At 39.9% G+C, this 21,799-nt stretch overlaps 1 protein-coding gene across 2 annotated transcripts in view; it reads left to right on the forward strand.

Annotated features, from left to right (window-relative positions):
• The window catches only part of LOC101746110 (glycine receptor subunit alpha-4), a 64,475-nt gene that overhangs the window by 22,247 nt on the left and 20,429 nt on the right, over positions 1-21,799 (forward strand). For both annotated transcript variants that reach the window (XM_021349214.3, XM_021349215.3), the window contains exons 3-5: positions 7,881-7,957; positions 10,134-10,233; positions 12,221-12,375. In XM_021349214.3, coding sequence (XP_021204889.1) covers positions 7,881-7,957; positions 10,134-10,233; positions 12,221-12,375 — 332 coding nt within the window. The remainder of the gene's footprint in view (positions 1-7,880; positions 7,958-10,133; positions 10,234-12,220; positions 12,376-21,799) is intronic.

Genomic DNA, 21,799 nt, shown 5'->3' on the forward strand with positions numbered 1-21,799 from the left:
GGATAGACTGTTTTTATTGCTTAAATGGGTGGACGAGCTCACGGTCCCTCTGGTGTTAAGCGGTCACCGGAGCCCATGGACAACAACAATGCAAATAGCGCTACCCCTTTGATACATGAATTCTGAATCTCAATTTTTATTGTACATTGGCTGTCCCACCCTTCAAACCCAACTAGGGGTACCTACCCGTGCGGACTCTCAAGACGCCCTACCACTAGTAGTAGTAAATTATAATTTTTGCCGTAATAAGAAATGAGTAAACATTTGACGGCCGTCTGGTGTAGTGGTAAGTGACATGGTCACTACACAAGGGTGTCGCGGGTTCGAATCCCGCCAAGGGAAGATATTTGTATGATAAATATAAATGTCTTTTCCAGGGTTATGGATGTATATTAAATATATGTATGTGTATAATAAAAATCTTACATTTATTTCCGTTATCTGGTACCTGTAACACAAGTTCTTTACGAACTTATCACGGGAACAGTTAACGTGGCGTGATTGTTATTAAATATTTATTTGTTATTTATTTATTTACGTTACGTACGTTATGCATGTATTTCATTAGAAGAATTAGTATCGAATCGCTCGCTCGATGCGAATGCCACTGGACGTTTTATTCTTTAACAGGTTAAGGACCGTAGCAGTCCCTGTGGGTGGATACTATTACTTTGCCAAAACCAAATCAGCGGTCCCTTGGGACCGCCGCAACGCGGGCCGCCATGGCTCATCTAGGCTAGTAGTTATAACATGTTGAAGGGGGAATATTGGACAATATAATAAAAAAACTAAAAGTAGGAATAGCTTATTTGAGTAATTCTTTATCCATACGCATTTAATTACTTTTGGCAAAAATCGCTAAAAAATCTGGGTCCCTAACCTGCTATATCATGACGACATCATAATGATTACAGATCAAACTGATTACAATTTGCATAAGAACTGAGCAACGACTTCGGGACTAAACACTTAAATAGTGTCTTTTGGGCAGTATAGTAAAATGATTGTATTTGTGACAAAGTTTTGGCCAGCTTGAGACAGAAGCAGCGGCTTGGCTCTGCCCCTGGCATTGCTGAAGTCCATGGGTGACAGTAACCACTCACCATCAGGTGGGCCGTATGCTCGTCGGACTACAAGGGCAATAAAAAATTAAAAAAAATAACTCAACGGGAAGATAGTTGTTGATATTCACAAGCTTTATATCCAAATTATAGCAAAATAAAAAGCTAAGTTCAACGACGTTAAATAATTATTTATGAATCGCTAGCACGAATAAAAGCGGTACAGATCAACATACTCCGAGACTATTTATCAAACGTCCCATTCATTATTTACAATGTGCTTTTGAATGTGTTGAATTGAATTTAATGAATATTTTATTAATCAGTAACTATAATAATAACATTTAGAAATTTCATATTCTCTTGATAATTAATAACTAAAATAGCGGTGCTACAATGTGCATTATGTAAAAACGCTTAATATATAAACGTTCTTTTAAGATTGCGGCTCTGATCTCCAAGGTGAGTGCACTCATCTATTTATCATTCGAAATTCAATGACCACAAATTGGATTTTCCTGTCTATCGCAGTCACTACAGGATACAAAACAAGTATACCCAAATACCAATTATCTTTGACTCCGATTGGGACTAGCGATAAGAGGTCAAATTTCAAATATCATCCAAATTGGGACGCAAAAATTTTCCGTTCAAAAAATAGACGGAAAAATTATATTCAACGGTACAGGCAGTACTAACATTAATTACGCAAAATTGTAGTTTCGGGCGTTTGATTTTCATTACACGATGTTATTATTTTATCTGGGCTTTGTCTTGTCTTGAGTCTTGTTATAAATGAAGAAATAAATGAAATGAATTCCGACATCTTTTGTTTATTACTTGTCTCATATAGAAATGCAATTTTGGAATATTTTTAAAATGACTTAGGACCGATGTGTATTATTATTAAGTTTTAAAATATATAAAATATACACATGCAATAGATGTGGATGTTTACATATATATGCTACATATGTTTACATATAATATTATGTTACTTTTTTTGTAAAATTAAATTTATACATTTATTTTTTTCTTTGTTCACTTTCTATTCAAATGTGATTTTGATAATGGAATCTTGCTTTTTTTATAATACCTATTATATTTTTTATTTTATTATAAATTTGTTTTTTACCGAATAAATAAATAACCAAAAAAAAAATCACGCCAAAGCACGGTGTCTTGCTATTATTTATTACTTTATCAAAATTTCATCAAAGATTAATAATGAGAAGCAGCTGCTTTTGATGCCAGGGATCAGCAATACTTAATAAATCGTTCGGTCACCTCAAGTTGTTTTTGAGATGAACTAATTAATACTATATTTGAAGAAACATAAAGAAAAACTGAAGAGAAAATATTAATTAAAAGGGTCTGACTGCGTTAACAATGAAATATAAACTTATGAATGTGTTGTGGGTATTTGTTGTATTTGGGATGTGTTAGTAGAAGAGTGCATTATGTTATGGCCAATGTAAGTAGACGAGATATTTTAGGTAATGGACATCAGCAATACCAGGGACACAGCCAGTGGCGGATTTGCAGCCTCGGCCGCCCTAGGCGCCAAGCCATCAGCCGCCCCTTTCTCAGCATCCACCATATAGACTATATAATGAAATTACTTTATTGCCAACTTTTATCTAAATAGATTTATAAATTTAGGAAAAAAGATGTGTGGTGCCGTGGGACACCGGATAGGAACGAAGTTCCATATAAAAAAAAAAAAAAGAATTACGAGAAAAAAATCGCGCGGTGAAATATCGCTGTGCGGAAAACAAGGCCTTATTCCACGGACTTTTTCTTACGGTTTTTACTATCACATTTTTTTCAGTTCGATCGCGCAGCAAAATCCCTATCTCCTCCAAGCCTGCCGTAAGGAACTTCGTTCCAAAAAAATAGTTTTATTTCACAAGTTGTTACAACTAGTTATTTAAGGATGCGGTATAGATTGCACCATGCAGTAGGTACAGTTCGCCCGCCATACGTTAAAATAAGTTTTCTAACACGATTGGGGCCGCCCCTAAATCTGGCCGCCCTAGGCCCGGGCCTACCGGGCGTTAGGGTAAATCCGCCACTGGACACAGCCAAATCGCTGCCTAATATTAAAATGCAAATTGAATTCATCGTACTCAAAATATGATAAACAAGTAACCAATACGTACTCGACAAATGTTCACGATTGACTGAAGTCGTCGTGGCCTAAGGGATAAGACGTCCGGTGCATTCGTGTTAAACGATGCACCGGTGTTCGAATCTCAGGCGGGTACAAATTTTTCTAATGAAATACGTACTCGACAAATGTTCACGATTGACTTTCACGGTGAAGGAATAACATCGTGTTATTAAAAATGAAACCCGCAAAATTATAATTTGCGTAATTACTGGTGGTAGGACCTCTTGTGAGTACGCGCGGGTAGGTACCACCGCCCTGCCTATTTCTGCCGTGAAGCAGTAATGCGTTTCGGTTAGAAGGGTGGGGCAGCCGTTGTAACTATACTTGATACCTTAGAACTTATATCTCAAGGTGGGTGATGCATTTACGTCGTAGATGTCTATGGGCTCCAGTAACCACTTAACTCGGGTAGGCTGTGAGCTCGTCCAACCATCTAGCAATAAAAATAAATAAATAAAAACTAAAATCATAGGTTTAATAATTAATGTGGCTAGAGTATTTACTTAATTTCATTCATTACTGAACATAGCTTTGTTAAATCGTAAATCTAATCAGTTCAACTTAGATTAAACATCTAAACAAATTAAAGATCGGTTGATTTAAAACGTAAACAAACTTACCGTACGCTAGTACCACTTTTTATTTTTTCTTAACTAACTCCCTCATCTTCTCCTAACTATATTGAATATGCGTGGGATACGCTCCTACTGTGGCTCTTTCTACCACGATCTTGCTTGATTATTGTAAAGGAACTGAGCCTTCGGCCCATTTTTATGGTGGGCATCAGGTTGTAGTATCTTAAGGCTCCGAGAAATGCTAATCGTTAGAGAGAGAGAGAGAGAGAGAATGAGAGATTACCCTCCTGGCTAAGCTTTTGCTCGCCCGCCGGTCCTGGTAAATCTGAAAAGGCATCCAGGTCACCAGTAAACCTTCGATCATTAAAAAAGAGTCCCAGCATATAGGATGATGATGAGATGTTTCAACCCCGCTACCAAAAGCTGTCGTGTATTATGGTGGGATAGCTCATCATCATCTCAGCCTATCCTCTGGCTACTGCTGTATATAGATAGGCCTATTCCTACGTTCTAATTATCCCCCCATTGGAATAATTACGATGTAGGTATTGTCGAAGTGCCCGAGACTACGTTACTTCTCGAAACTTGTTCGTAACGTGTTGGGGTAGTTCGGGTCGATAGCCAATCAATTTCTCCTAATGGAAGGAAATTTAAAACAACCATACAATAAACAAAACTTACCTAGAATTATATACCTATATATTAATTTATACGTGAAGCAAAAACTTTGTATCCCTTTTTACGAAAATTGTGCGGACGGAGGACTATGAAATTTTCTACACTTATAGAGAATATAGAGAAGAAGTGCACAATGCTAATATTTTTTTAAAATAATGCATAAATGATACCTTAATTCAATAAAGAAAACATTACACACACTACATACCATGTATTTAACGCACACACGCATGCATACTATTTATTGTCAAACTTTTGTTCTTGACGTCTGTTGTCAAATTGAGATTAAATATTGTTTGTCTTTGTTAATATAATTTATAGTGTAGTCTTGGCGAAATTTGTGATTATAGAAGTATAAAATACAATCATAATAGTGTACAAACTTACAATTCCAATTAATTATAGTCGAATTTCGACTACTGCGGGACCTCTAGTATAATTAAATGTTTCCAGCTGTCTCGTACGGGTATTACTATAACTTTCAGTTTTACGAACTTAATAGCTGTAGAACATGCAAGCCTGCTAAAATAGCTTTGGCTTTGTTGGCACTAAAACAATTTCTATTGACGTCATACGATATTAACAATATGTTAATCAATTCCTATTGCTACTACATAAAGTGTGCGCTGCTGAACTTATACGGTAATTATGGTATTTGCTGGAAACAGAAGCAATGTCTGTAAGTGTGGACTGGTGAAGTTCTTATACTATTTACGTATGTTTGTTATATATTATATTATTCGAGTAAGGTGGCATTTGATTTAGATGAGTAATTTGAACGCTAAGATTACCAGGCAACGAGATTAGTACCCCTTAACCCACTGAGCTTCTCGCCGGATGTTCTCAGTGGGTCGCGATTCCGATCTGGTAATAGATTCAGCGAAGCACTGCTGTTGCTAGGGCCAGTGTTAGCAATTCTGTCAGGTTGAGCCTGTGAGCTTAACTATCGGTCCGTGCGCAGTTGAAACAGCTGCTTAGGCTACCAACGATTAGGTAAAGGAAATATAAACAAATATATAAGACCGCAATCATCGAATGAATGACACCTCTAACCTTGAGATTTAAGAAGAGGAATTGTGAATTGAAATACTGTATTCATACTTCATTCATTCCGTGTTCAAATCTGGATTAGATTTTGGTACTGAATTGTCTTTTTCTTTTTTTCTTTTTTGTCAGGAGGAAATCGCCGGACTTCCGCCCTCCACTAGGGACGGCGGGTGGAGCATGTCGGAGTCGAACCGACTAAAACCTCCTGTCGCTCAACAACCAACGTCCAAACCTTACATGAGACAGAACTCATGAAAAGGCAAAGGGGGGAAAGTGAAGTGTTTAGTGCGGAGCACATCTCTCCCATCACCCTCCCCCTCGGGACGCCGGACTGGCGGTCGTCGGCGCCACGACTACCAGCCCTCTCGGTCGGCAGGCTATCCGGAGCCCGCCTAGATGGCGCCGGTTAGAGTGAGCTATCCTACGGAATACCCCGCTGGGTCAGAACCAGCGCTGGTCGAGGATAGCCGGCCTTCCATCACCCGGATGCTCTTTCGTAAAACGCGTGCAGAGCAGCTTGCACGACGTCTTCTTAGGTCCCCCTCGCCGGTCCCCAGACCGACATATGAGGGGGACCCGAAACACTTAGAGGGCCAGGGCTTGGGCGAGATCCGCCTCCCTGGCCCCCGCTCGACGGCGGCGGGCTTGCGCGTCTCTAACGCGCCCCGCCGCCTCCTTCTGCGAGATGGTGCACTCGCAGAAGTCGAGCATCGCCTTCCACGACTCGTCGTCGCCGAGCATCGATGCCACAACACTCGGCAACGACAAGTCGTTTCCTATTTTTGCGACGAGGACACGGCGCCACCCCTCCCATGCGGGGCAGGCGACGAGCGTATGCTCTGCCGTGTTTTTTTTTTTTTTTATTGCCTTGAAATGTGGACGAGCTCACAGCCCACCTGGTGTTAAGTGGTTACTGGAACCCATAGACATCTACAACGTAAATGCGCCACACACCTTGAGATATAAGTTGTAAGGTCTCAGTATAGTTACAACGCGGCTGCCCCACCCTTCAAACCGAAACGCATTACTGCTTCACGGCAGAAATAGGCGGGGCGGTGGTACCTACCCGTGCGGACTCACAAGAGGTCCTACCACCAGTAATTACGCAAATTATAATTTTGCGGATTTGATTTTTATTACACGTTGTTAATCCTTCACCGTGGAAGTCAATCGTGAACAATTGTTAAGTACGTATTTCATTAGAAAAATTGGTACCCGCCTGCGGGATTCGAACACCGTTGCATCGCTACGAATGCACCGGACGTCTTATCCTTTAGGCCACGACGACTTCAAACGACGTGTCCAAGTCGCAACCACAATGGTGGCACTCTGCCGTCGGCTCGGCTCTGATCCGGTGCAGGAACTCACCGAAGCAACCATGCCCAGTGAGGACCTGCGTGAGCCGGAAAGTGAGGCGTCCTCTGTCACGATTCACCCAATCCACAAGGACTGGGCGAATCGCCTCGACGGTCCTACGACCAGCCGAAGGATCGGCCAGCCGCCTGGACCATGATTCCAGCACTGAATAGTCTACCATACTTTTTGACAACTTCTTCTGTATTCTTAACATTATTTTATTCTCTGTCAAATGAGATTAACTTATCAATCTTTAGTTAAATGTCTTGTCATTACTCTAAAAACTATCTCTGAAATTAGTTTTTGATCGCTTATATTTCACATTTGAATCTGTTCACGTGATTTATGGTGTTTCGGATTAATTATTCCTATTAAAATATCTAAGCCATATGTTGTTTTTTTCTCTGTATTGACGTTTTACAATTGAGGATTTAGCTCAAATTATTTATATAAAAGAAATTGTCTACTAACTGACAGCCATTAATAAACTAAATGATACATTCAGTAATACACTTTGAATAAACCTTCCTCTTTGATCCTTGAAGCAATTTATTTTTAATACCTCAGATTTTTTGCGGGTTACAGCAAAAATTTTGTAGACAATTACCAAACACTACACTGTTGTTTATGTGTTAACCAATAAAACGTTCCATTTTGAAGAGTTTGAAACTAGGATCTTATCTTGTGTTACAAGATATGGAAAAGTCCCCTTAGGATCCAAATCCCAAACTATTTTAGCAAAAATTTACTCATACGTGGAATCGAGTCCGGATCCCGAGGTACTGTATTCCAGGTCAAATAGCCACAAATCATCGAGACCATTGAATCATTGATCAAATTTATAAATTTCATATCGTGATATAATATTGCACAGGGAATTAAATTTGCTGGTTAGCGAAATAGTTTTGAAGGAAGATTAAAATATTCCATCAGCCGAATGCTCAGATAATGCGCTACAAATGATTGATAAAAGATTTTTGTTTGTTTCAGGCTTTGCAATGATGTTGCTTCAAAGCGGAATCACACTTTGAAGCCCAGGGTTGTTCTTCCTGAAAACTATGTTAAAGGTGAGCTTCACTAACGTAGGTAATTACTTTTTATTGTGGAATTAGCTGTAACAGTAAATTTTAAATCAGAGAGTAAACTACATAACTCCTGGCACCCATTTTCTTAGAATTTTGCGTAACGAATTTTTTAAATCATAAAAATGCATTTTTACGACATAATTGTACTAATGACTAATAATGTACTAATGCATTTTCCATCTCTCAACCTCCCTTAGTATGATTTACATTGTTGATAATCGCGTTTCGGTTGGAAGGGCGGCACAGCCGTTGTAACTATACTGAGACCTTAGAACTTATATCTCAAGGTGGGTGGTGCATTTACGTTGTAGATGTTTATGGGCTGCCAGTAACCACTTAACATCAGGTGTTCTGTGAGTCCGAGAAAAATGTCTCGTAGAAGTAGAAATAATTGTAATGTCTTTCATTTCCTCGCGTCGTTTCCTCACAGCTGAGGGTCGTGACCATCATATTTTGACAGGATTTTACTTCTTGCAATGTCCCTCCAGCGCCTCCGATCATTGACCACATGAAGGGCTTCGTGGAATGGGATCTCTAGTGCGCTAGTGTGTCACCTAGTCGGACTGCGCCCGCGCGGGCTCTTTCCCTCGATCTTCCCTGTCGCGAATAGTCTCTATAGGCTAGCAATATGACCGAAGTACTCGAGTGCACGGCGAAGGCAGAGTGTAGACAGCATTGTCTTGATCTATAGTTGGTGCAAGATAGACGCATTGGTTCTCTTCGCTGTCCAAGGTATCCGGAGCATTATTCTCCAGCACCATATCTCAAGGACGCTTTTGAGATCAGGCGCTTTAAGGAATAAATGTCTTTAGGGAGAGCTTATATCTGTTGCGGATGTGTTAAAGCATTAAGCAGTAGAGCTGAAGAGGTGTGTGTCCATTTATAAATATTATTATAATCAAAGTGAGATCTTCCGATATGGCATAACTATCGAACTCTAAAATATCTTTAATTCATGATGTAAAGCTGCTGAAAAAGCAATCAAGTAACAATTTACGACATCTAAATTGTTACTTGATTGCTTTTTCAGTTGCAGTCTTCGAGTTAAAATATATCAATATTGAGATATTAATTTTCAACGTCTTTGAAGAAATCTTGGAAATATATTTAAAATTACTATCCCAAAGTTTATTGAAAAATACAATATTAAAATAAATGAAATTAAATGACTGAAATTTTTTTGAAAGTTGAAATCTTTGTTTACCAGTCTAATGGTTAATAATAAAGATACTCACGTAGTTCACATATCTAGACACTCTATTTTTATTTTGATGCTTTTATTGCTTAGATTATAGATTTATTGAGATATAAGTTCTAAGGTCTCAAGTATAGTTACAACGGCTACCCCACCCTTCAAACCGAAACGCATTACTGCTTCACGGCAGAAATACGAAGGGTGGTGGCACCCACCCGCGCGGTTTCACAAGAGGTCCTACCACCAGTAATTACGCAAATTATAATTTTGCAGGTTTCACTTTTATTACACGATGTTATTCCTTCACTGTGGAAATCAATCGTGAACATTTGTAACATTTCTAAATCTTCTTCGGCCTGTGTTTGATGTTGCCATGATTGCTACGTGCAAATTGCTAATTGCAAGTATCTTGCTAATTTATCTTGCAAAATAACTGCTGCCATACTTATTATGAGCCGTTCAACTCAGAAAACAATTTAATACAATATACTACGTAATGAAGATTTTTGGATCGCACTATATAACGCCGAAGGAAATAAGCTGTACGTAGCCAAATTCTGAGTGGCCAATAAACGCTTATTACAGTATTTTTTTTTTACCAAAAATTCAACTAAAAAGAAAGAGAAGAATTTTTTTCAAATATATAGATATACTCGTGGTGAGAGACGAAAAGATATGGCGGAAATTTAAAAATATTTTGTAAGGTTTGTCATAAATTTTTCCTTGCGAATACTTGAAACTGAAATAATTGAAGTTGGATAGCCATGTTTTTTATTACTAATAAGCTTAAGTGAAGTATGTGGTGGGTATTCATAGAATATGGCGATTAAGGCACCTCTGAACAGTGACGTCATTGTTCAAAAGTTCAAGTACTTCTAAATAATTTAATGTTATGTTTGTTGATTAAAATAGTAGTAAAGATTTGAGATTTTATAATTAATTTAAAAAATAAAATCGTTTCAGAGATGCGACCTCCAGCTCGGAAGGGGCAGCCTGTCATCGTGGAGTTCAGTATATATGTTGTTGATGTTAACTCCATCAATGTCGAAGATATGGATTTTCGGTACGTGGATTTTTTTAACAAGAGTATATCTGCGGCTTAATCGAGTACCACTTAATATTAGGTTAATATGAGGGGCCGTAAGTTCGTTCGATTATCTATGAAATATTTGTTTTATAAATTTTGCGGGTTTTATTATTATTACACAATGTTGATCTCGTACTGTGACGGTAGTTCGCGAACATGTGTTAGATACATATTTCCCCTTTCGTCTGGTGCAGGTGTTGACCGGGCATGAATGCTTCGGGAAGTACCTGCACCAGATAGGAACTGAGCTGACGTCGAGATGCCACCATTGGACATGAGCACGGTGGAGTATATAGTCGCTATGCTCTGCCCCGCTTGGGAGGTTCAGCGCCGTGTCCTGGTCGCAACGATTGAAGTAGACTTGTCACTGCCTGGCGTTGTGGCGTCAATGTTTGACGGCGACGAGTCCTGGAAGGCTATGCTCAACTTCGGCGAGTGCACTACCTCTCATAAGGAGGCGGCGCGGCGGCGGCGCGAGTGAGAAAAAGCTCTCTTCACTACGCAGAAATCCGCCGCCACCGAGCAGAGGATCGGGACCGGACCCCTAAGAGCTTTGGATTCCACCCGCTTTATGTGGGGAGGGACCCAGGCTTGGGGCGGGGAAAGTGCAGCTCGGCGTCATCAAGGTGAGCTTCGGGCCCATCGACCGAGGGAACAGGTGGTCGTGTCCCCGACGACCGCCATCCGGTGTTTGGGGGACAGCAGGATGGATGCAATATGCTCTGCGTTGACCTTGTCCCGTCATCTCAATGACCCCGACTGGGCTCCGACCCGGTCCGGGCGGCGGCTGTGAGTGGCAGGAGATTTTGGTGAGGATAAACTCCCACATACCCGCCGGCCGGTGGGAATCCGGTGATTTTTTCCAGTACAAAAAAATATACATATTTCCACCGGCAGGAAGAAGTGCTGCCTATTCATGACGAAAATCCCATCCCGCTGGATTACTCTTTCAGCCAAAATTTCATTAAAATTTTAGTCAAAATATATTTTGACCATTGAATAAAAACGTTTTTTACTTATGTTTCATAAAAAAATAAATTAAGATAGTTGAGAAAGATAAACAAAATTATTTGCAGTTAGAAGTCTGGAAAATTTCGTGATAGCTTTGAACTTCAATATAAACTAGACGTTTGGCAGATCAGATTACTATAATGATTAGGGGCTACGGTATTCTAGATCTCGTTTAATATTTAAAGTTTTTATTTCAATTACACATATTTTAAAATACATTTTAAATAGAATTCTTTTAATTGGAATATTGGCTGAATTGCTGGTGCAGACGCTGAGGCCCGTGGACATAATGTTACAAACAACCGTTCACTTTAAAATTTGATTTTGAAATTCTGAATCCATTGGACCGACATTTAACCGTCTATACTAGTTTGGAGTATGATTATTTGTTGGATAGAAGTAAGTGTTGGCCCGGCTTTTTCCGCTTTACCGAAACAAATAGCCAAACTTGAGTGCTCGGATGGGAAGAGCGAACCCATATTGCTACACGGTAGAAACTCGAATTTACTACCGATATCGAATGCAGTTTCACAGCTGACAAGATTTAGTTCAAAATTTAGGGAATCTGGTTTTATATACGAAGTACTGGTGTCTTAACAGAGATGCTGGTTGAATTTTATAACTTAAGTCTTAAACGTAAATTACAATTGTTATATCCAGAACTATTTATATTTTCAAATCTTCGACTTGGTCTTTCGAGGATTTCAATTATGTTCAAAATAAATTTGAAATTCAAAATGGTCTTACAATAAATTTCGGGTACGCTCATTGATTAATTATTTAATTACAATTATAGCGCTTGCTCTAATACCTAAGTAGCTTATTACTAGTTCCATAATTTTCCTTTGTTTGCGAAGCTTATATAAAATAAGTATTTCAATTACTTCTTAGAATTTTGTTTTGTAAATTTGTGGACAGTCTAAATAAATGTTAGCATAATGTTCTTTTTCAGTGTGGATATGTTCATAAGACAGACTTGGAGTGAGAGTCGGCTGCAGCTGCCCGAAGATATATTTGAAGAGGGAGACGACCACGTCACCCTGCCTCCAGAATTCTTCGACAATCTGTGGCATCCCGATCCTTATTTCTTGAACTCAAAAGTGACTGGTAAGACTCGTTTAAAATTAAAAATATATTGAAAGGATCATTAAAATTGTAGGCTTGTATGCTTTAGCACTACAAAATATAAGAGCGAATTTTAACAAAACAGCTATCAATGTTAGTTTTATAAATGGCCAATTCACTTGAGATACGGTCTATAAAATAATAAATGATTTTAACTAAAAATGATTTAGCTGTTACAAGTTTTGTGTGTTTATTAGAACTCAAAATTCAATTGCGTCAAACCGACCAAACACAATGTTATTGTTATTATCTATGATAATGTTATTCCACTGCACATAATAAGTTGATGAGTGAGCGAAATTTCGCAAATGACTAGTCTAGACTGACTACCAAGGCAGACAATTCAAGTTGTTTACTGCACGTATTCTTCGAGAAAGCACTAATTAAACTTGTCTAACCGAGCAACTATAATTTAGTTGTCTAGACGTGAAAGAATGTCGCGATGAAAACTCTTCAGCGATAGTTAAGGCACACCCTATTAAATTTACAACTAGACTAGTCATTAATATTAACCCTTCACCATCTTGTCTGAGAACCTCGCAAATTCTGTGGGTTATCATAATTTCTTGTTTCTCAATGTACACTAACGGCTAAAACGGTTACTTAAAGGGCTCAATTTCTGGGTCACTTTGACGAATCCCAGCGGATCGGGATCCAATGGTACGATTTTTCTAATTATTGTTCAGCAGTATTCTTCAATTTCACTCATTCTTCTAAGCATTAAAGTAGATGGAAGCTTTTCATGTAAAACTTAATATAGCCTTTTTCTTTTGATGATGTTTGACATATATCTGGAAACTGAAGTTGTCGTGGCGTAAAAGATAAGACGACCGGTGCATTCGTATCTAGCGACGCAACGGTGTTCGCATCCCGCAGGCTGGTACCAACTATTCTAGTGAAATACTTACTTAAAAATATTCACGATATAATAATTCAATATAAACTCTGTAACTATACTGAGACCTTAGAACTTAAATCTTAAGGTTGGTGGCCCATTTACATTGTAAATGTCTATGGGCTCCAGTAACCACTTAACACCAGGTGGACTGTGAGCTCGTCCACCCATCTAAGCAATAAAAATAAATAAATGAAAACTACTCTATTCGCTTATGCGGCAAGCCAGAGAGACTATTCATCAAAATTACCTTAAACAAAATGTTTAGGTATCTACTTCCTAAATGGTTTGTAGGCGTTTTTTTTTAAAAATAAATATACTTATTTTTGTAACTCTTACAGGCGATAATAATAAATGTATATTTATGAAAAGCTGTCGACTGTATTGACTGCGTTCATGTTTTGGCGTATTTTATCTTATAAAATACTTATAATACTTCTTATATAGCTAGTACATTCAGTGATTTTATATAATCTCATATGAATATTCTGATTACACAAAAAAATGGCTGTCTGTAAAATCGGTTTACGGACGTGATAACGACATAGAGAAACATTGATGAAAAATCGCATACTTTTATGAATTGAAATTGAATGATTATCACTGAATTATCATTATTTTGTATAATACAATACAGCCTTAGGTAGAACGTGATACTTTTTCGTGCGCGCAGCCGGTGTTCATCGATTTCTATAGCGATAACACGTCAAAAATATTTAAAAAAAATTAGTGTGGAACAGGTGCGCGACTATGCTGCCGATTTCTAATCCAAAAAGATGTGCTGTGTGATTTAGTTAATATAAGCGTCATTCCGTTACTATAATAATATATATTAATACGTGAAGCAAAAACTTTGTATCTCTTTTTACGAAAATTGCGTGGACGGAGGAGTATGAAATTTTGCACACTTATAGAGAATATAGAGAAGAAGTGCACAATGCTAATTTTTTTTTTTTTTTTTTTTAAATAATGCATAAAAGATACATTAAATCAGTAAAGAAAACATTACACACACTACATACCATGTATTTGATGCACACACGCATGCATACTATTTATTGCCCCCCGCGACTCGTCCCTCTCCCGCGACTTGCCCTCCGACCGCGTCCGACAATCTCGCTTTAGCGATCGACTTCTTTCAGTCGATCAACTTTGAGCGCGTTAACGCTTTGGGCGACGCCATTCGCGCTGCCTCCACTGCACAACACTTTATCGCCGTTGTGCAGGAATACGCCGACGTATACGCGTCATTAAATACGTACGTCCTCCCCTCACTCCGCCGGTAATCAATGGCGTATATAAGTAGAATAAAGCCCCTATCCGTAACGATAGGATTTTTTAACGCTTACGGTCTCGCAAATCAACGTGATCAGGTTTCTGACTTTTTGCGTGACCACCAAATTGATATCTTTTTAGTGCAGGAGACCCTACTTAAGCCCGCGCGCCGTGACCCTAAAATCGCGAATTATAACATGGTCAGGAACGACAGGCTCTCTGCCCGTGGTGGTGGTACCGTCATTTACTATAGAAGAGCCCTGCATTGCGTCCCGCTCGATCCTCCCGCGCTCGCTAATATCGAAGCATCAGTGTGCCGAATCTCACTGACGGGACACGCGCCGATCGTTATCGCGTCCGTTTATCTTCCACCGGATAAGATCGTTCTAAGCAGTGATATCGAGGCGCTGCTCGGTATGGGGAGCTCTGTCATTCTGGCGGGCGACCTAAATTGTAAACACATCAGGTGGAACTCACACACCACAACCCCGAATGGCAGGCGACTTGACGCGTTAGTCGATGATCTCGCCTTCGATATCGTCGCTCCGCTAACCCCGACTCACTACCCGCTAAATATCGCGCATCGCCCGGATATACTCGACATAGCGTTATTAAAAAACGTAACTCTGCGCTTACACTCGATCGAAGTAGTTTCAGAGTTAGATTCAGACCACCGTCCCGTCGTTATGAAGCTCGGTCGCGCTCCCGATTCTGTTCCCGTCACGAGGACTGTGGTGGATTGGCACACGCTGGGCATCAGCCTGGCTGAATCTGATCCACCATCGCTTCCGTTTAGTCCGGACTCTATCCCGTCTCCTCAGGATACCGCTGAAGCCATAGACATCGTAACGTCACACATCACCTCGACATTAGATAGGTCATCGAAGCAAGTTGTAGCGGAGGACTTCCTTCACCGCTTCAAATTGCCCGACGATATTAGGGAACTCCTTAGAGCTAAGAACGCCTCGATCCGTGCGTACGATAGGTATCCTACCGCGGAAAATCGTATTCGAATGCGTGCCCTACAACGCGACGTAAAGTCTCGCATCACCGAAATCCGAGATGCCAGATGGTCTGATTTCTTAGAAGGACTCGCGCCCTCTCAAAGGTCTTACTACCGCTTAGCTCGTACTCTCAAATCGGATACGGTAGTAACTATGCCCCCCCTCGTAGGCCCCTCAGGCCGACTCGCGGCGTTCGATGATGACGAAAAAGCAGAGCTGCTGGCCGATACATTGCAAACCCAGTGCACGCCCAGCACTCAATCCGTGGACCCTGTTCATGTAGAATTAGTAGACAGTGAGGTAGAACGCAGAGCCTCCTTGCCACCCTCTGATGCGTTACCACCCGTCACCCCGATGGAAGTTAAAGACTTGATCAAAGACCTACGTCCTCGCAAGGCTCCCGGTTCCGACGGTATATCCAACCGCGTTATTAAACTTCTACCCGTCCAACTCATCGTGATGTTGGCATCTATTTTCAATGCCGCTATGGCGAACTGTATCTTTCCCGCGGTGTGGAAAGAAGCGGACGTTATCGGCATATATAAACCCGGTAAACCAAAAAATCATCCGACGAGCTACCGCCCGATTAGCCTCCTCATGTCTCTAGGCAAACTGTGTGAGCGTCTGCTCTACAAACGCCTCAGAGACTTCGTCTCATCCAAGGGCATTCTTATCGATGAACAATTCGGATTCCGTACAAATCACTCATGCGTTCAACAGGTGCACCGCCTCACGGAGCACATTCTTGTGGGGCTTAATCGACCAAAACCGTTATACACGGGAGCTCTCTTCTTCGACGTCGCAAAAGCGTTCGACAAAGTCTGGCACAATGGTTTGATTTTCAAACTATTCAACATGGGAGTGCCGGATAGTCTCGTGTTCATCATACGGGACTTCTTGTCGAACCGCTCTTTTCGATATCGAGTCGAGGGAACCCGCTCCTCCCCACGACCTCTCACAGCTGGAGTCCCGCAAGGCTCTGTCCTCTCACCCCTCCTATTTAGCTTATTCGTCAACGATATTCCCCGGTCGCCGCCGACCCATTTAGCTTTATTCGCCGACGACACGACTGTTTACTATTCTAGTAGAAATAAGTCCCTAATCGCGAAGAAGCTTCAGAGCGCAGCCCTAGCCCTAGGACAGTGGTTCCGAAAATGGCGCATAGACATCAACCCAGCGAAAAGTACTGCGGTGCTATTTCAGAGGGGAAGCTCCACACGGATTTCCTCCCGGATTAGGAGGAGGAATCTCACACCCCCGATTACTCTCTTTAGACAACCCATACCCTGGGCCAGGAAGGTCAAGTACCTGGGCGTTACCCTGGATGCATCGATGACATTCCGCCCGCATATAAAATCAGTCCGTGACCGTGCCGCGTTTATTCTCGGTAGACTCTACCCCATGATCTGTAAGCGGAGTAAAATGTCCCTTCGGAACAAGGTGACACTTTACAAAACTTGCATAAGGCCCGTCATGACTTACGCGAGTGTGGTGTTCGCTCACGCGGCCCGCACACACATAGACACCCTCCAATCCCTACAATCCCGCTTTTGCAGGTTAGCTGTCGGGGCTCCGTGGTTCGTGAGGAACGTTGACCTACACGACGACCTGGGCCTCGAATCAATTCGGAAATACATGAAGTCAGCGTCGGAACGATACTTCGATAAGGCTATGCGTCATGATAATCGCCTTATCGTTGCCGCCGCTGACTACTCCCCGAATCCTGATCATGCAGGAGCCAGTCACCGTCGACGCCCTAGACACGTCCTTACGGATCCATCAGATCCAATAACCTTTGCATTAGATGCCTTCAGCTCTAATACTAGGGGCAGGCTTAGGGACCCCGGTAACCGTACTCGTCGAACTCGACAAAGAGGTCGACGTGCAACCTAACCCATGCATCAGCCCGCTGAGTTTCTCGCCGGATCTTCTCAGCGGGTCGCGATTCCGATCCGGTAGTAGATTCATTCGCGAAACAATTGCTCTTGAGCTGTTAGGTCTCCTTCGGAGGCGCTCGGGCAGTTGTTAGCAAATCCCACCCCTCTTGGCTGAGCCTTTGCTCGCCCACCTGTCCTGGTGAAACTGGAAAGGCCTTCGGGCCACCAGTAAACTTTCAATCATAAAAAAAAAAAAAAAAAAAAAAAAAAAAAAAAAAAAAAAAAAAAAAAAAAAAAAAAAAAAAAAAAAAAAAAAAAAAAAAATATATTTATTGTCAAACTTTTGTTCTTGACGTCTGTTGTCAAATTGAGAATAGATTAAATATTGTTTGTCTTTGTTAATATTTTTTATAGTGTAGTCTTGGCGAAATTTGTGATTATAGAAGTATAAAATACAATCTTAATAGTGTACAAACTTACAATTCCAATTAATTATAGTCGAATTTCGACTACTGCTGAACCTCTAGTAATATTAACATACTAATTTTATTAAACACTAAATGAACCACAAACGAAATAAATAAACGAAAACAAAACCGGAATCGGTTCTATTTCTTCATTTTCTTCACCTTATCTCACCAGGTGGGGTCGGCACAGCTAATTTTTCTTTTCCATTCTCTTCTATCAACCGTCATCTCAACACTCATCCCTGTCTCTCTCATATCGTCATTCACACACCCATCCATGTCTTCTTCGGTCGACCTCTTCCCCCTCTACCTTGCACTACAATTTCCATACACCTCCTAGTCACATGTATCTTCTCTCTGCGCATCACATGTCCATACCACGCTATCCGTCCGCTCTTTAATTTGTTAATTACCGGGGCTACTTTCACACTTCCTCTTGTACATATACTTGTAGAGGAATGATACCCCGCCCCGCTTAGCTTACTATGCAGTTATTGTGCATATAGTAATGAGCAGCACACGTTAGTCAGTCAGTGGTCAACGTGCAGCGATCCACCGCGGTCGCTGAAGCAAATAAACATGTAATTATAAGTAATGTTTTATTGACCGCTCCGATGAGGTTTATGGAGGACAACACGCAACAAACAACCAACGCACATGCCTCCTCCTCCGTCATCTCCCAATAAACCTCACATACTTATTCCGTATTTTTATTCCCGGAATCGGTTATAATGCAATTAAGCAATTGGGCATGTTTATTTAACGTAATCTGTTTTTGGTTTTAGGTGGAGCATTACACTATCGGCAACGGACGCCCGGTAAAATTTCAACGCTCAGATTACGGGCACATAAATTTTTAAACACGATAGTGTGGAATCTGCTTATACACCGCTTAAAAATTTACACTTTACATATATAAATGAGAGTGCTTTGAAATTTTACTGGTACAAAAATGTCGCGTCACTGTTATTTATTGCTTTATTTCACGTTTTGTAAAATATTTGGCTTTTTCTGTTTTATTATTCCAACTTTAAATTGTTACTTGTAGTTAGCTGATCTACAACATGATACATCTGCTGTCTCGTATAAAATCTCATCTATTTTTATAACTCTTTCATGTTTATTTTTTTTAGAGTTTAGATGGTTAAAAGAGCTCATGGCCGACCTGGTGTTACGTGGTAACCGGAGCCCATAGACATCTACAATCTAAATGCCCCACCCACCTCGAGACATGAGTTCTAAGGTATCAGTTTTACGGTACAACGGCTTTACGGCCCACCCTTCAAACCGAAACGCATTACTGCTTCACGGCAGAAATAGGTGGGGTGCTGGTACCTGCTTATGCGGACTCACAATTCTAACACTAAAAAAAGAAAAAACCGCGGAAACCTTTTGGAACCCTTTGCGTTGGTTTTTGGCGAAATTAGTATCAAATAGTATAATCTCCACGGCGGAATGAAGTCATAGCCAATCTCAAGAGTCTCAGTCAAGATAATTGAAATATATAGACAAATTTTATCACTAATAAAATCCAATAGGGCACTTCCCGTTAACTTAGAATCATATCAGTTGTCAAGGGAGGTCTTATAGCTAGAATAAAGGGAAAAAGTTACTGATTTGTACTTTTCTGATGTAAAAAAAATAATACATTTTTGTGAAATACAAACATTCATTTGCAGGTAAAAGTGAAAGTAAAACATGTATGTATTATGGATTAAAAAAAAAACTATTAAGAAACTATTCTTATTACAATGTAGTTCTTTTTCTTTCTATCCGTCCAGACAGGCAAAGAAACTTTAATAGAACTAAAACTTTCAATAATATTATGTATTTCTTTTGTGTTGGGTGTCTATGTTTTGGAAACCCACGCACAATATACGAATAACATTAGTCATTAATGGTCGGCCAGCTGAATATACAGTTTTAGATTGAATCAGAGCCTTCAGGGCGCGTATTCGACTCATGCTATAATGTTTTTATAAAATTAAGTGGATAATAATATGTCTAAAATACTTAACCCAATAATTGTTTTTAAGATCTATTTTTGAAGTCGTCGTGGCCTAAAGGATAAGACGTCCAGTATATTCGTATCTAGCGTTACTCCGGTGTTCGAATCCCGCGGGCTGGTACCAATAATTTCTAATGAAATACGTACTTCATAAATGTTCACGATTGACTTCCATGGTGAGGGAATAACATCGGGTATTAAAATCGAACCCGCCAAATTATAATTTGCGTAATTACTGGTGGTAGAACGTCTTGTGGGTCCGCACGCAAAAGTATAATCACTCTGTCTATTTCTGCCGTGAAGCAGTAATGCGTTTCGGTTTGAATGGTGGTGCACCACCCGGTGGTACACCGACACAGTTGCATCAATTGATACGAATGCACTAGAAGTCTTATATTTTAGGTCACGACGATTTCTTGTTTCATCGTACCATTAATGTTTTATGTCTACGCTATATGTGTATTCTTTATCTAATATATAAAATTCTCGTGTCACGGTGTGCGTGATTGAACTCCTCCGAAACGGCTCGACCGATTTTCGTGAATCTTAGCTTGCATATCGTGCATCGGTGGTACCTACACGCGCGGACTCACAAGTAGTCCTACCACCAGTAATTACGCAAATTATAATTTTGCGGGTTTGGTTTTTACTACACGAGCCCTAAGCTCGTTCATCCATCTGAGTGATAATAAAAAAAGCTCATAAATAATTTTACATCTTATTAAATTTATTAATCAATTATCGAAATTCTTATCTTTTAAGTATTTTTAGAACAGTCCGGATTTGAAACTGTTCGTCGCCACTTCAGATCGAAGTGATAGGTTAATTAATTGATATTTCGCGTTGTTTTGTTTTGTTGGGACTTAATGTTAGTTTCAGGCGAAGTTTCACTTCATTAGTTTTCTATTCGAAGTTTCTTAGAAGCGATTAGTCTCTGTTCATCAACTATGTTTATCGTTGGTTAAGCTATATCGTATTATCGTTCTGAGAGAGATCTGAAAGATGGGGAATTTTAAGGGTTAACCTTATATTTGTTAAGATATTGTTTTATATGACATTGAAATAAAACTAGCGCCACTCTACTATTGGCTATGATTGTACTGAGTCTATGTTACGTACTCGAATAAATGTCAGTCTAAAGTCAATCTTTACCGCGTTTTATTAATATTAAGTTGTAGCCCCTGGGCACCACAACTTGGATGCTACTATCTATCTTAAAATAAAGTCTCGATTTTATTAAATAACGACTGTCATACAACCAGAGTACAATGGTGCTCGAGCAATTTTCAAACATAGGAAGTATTACATCCGCGAGCAATACCTTCGGATCGGATATACAATATGTATAATATAATATAATATATTAAATAATTTTTTATTTATTATTTATTGCTTAGATGGGTGGACGAGCTCACAGCCCACCTGGTGTTAAGTGGTCACTGGAGCCCATAGATATCTACAACGTAAACGCGCCACCCACCTCGAGATATAAGTTCTAAGGTCTCAATATAGTTACAACGGCTACCCCACCCTTCGAACCGAAACGCATTACTAAATTTATAATAAACTAGCTACACTTGCGGCTTCGTCCGCAACGAAAAGCAATTTTGTATTACCACATAGAAACCATAAGACGATTCAGAAAGCTAATTACGTAAGATAATTTTAGGTGGACATACATGCATACATATTATATATACGTGCTCTTTTATATATCGACGCTTGAAAGGCAAACGAGACTGAGCGACAATGCGTGAACTTTACGGTAGAGTAATTTAAAGTTGAAATACCTGAAAAAAAATTATATTTTAATGAATCTAGCTGTAAGATTGAAATGATTTTATTAGACCTGGAAATATATATTTTTTGCGCATCGAATA

The sequence above is a fragment of the Bombyx mori genome, chromosome 13, assembly GCF_030269925.1.
Source record: "Bombyx mori chromosome 13, ASM3026992v2".
NCBI classification, from domain to species: domain Eukaryota; kingdom Metazoa; phylum Arthropoda; class Insecta; order Lepidoptera; family Bombycidae; genus Bombyx; species Bombyx mori.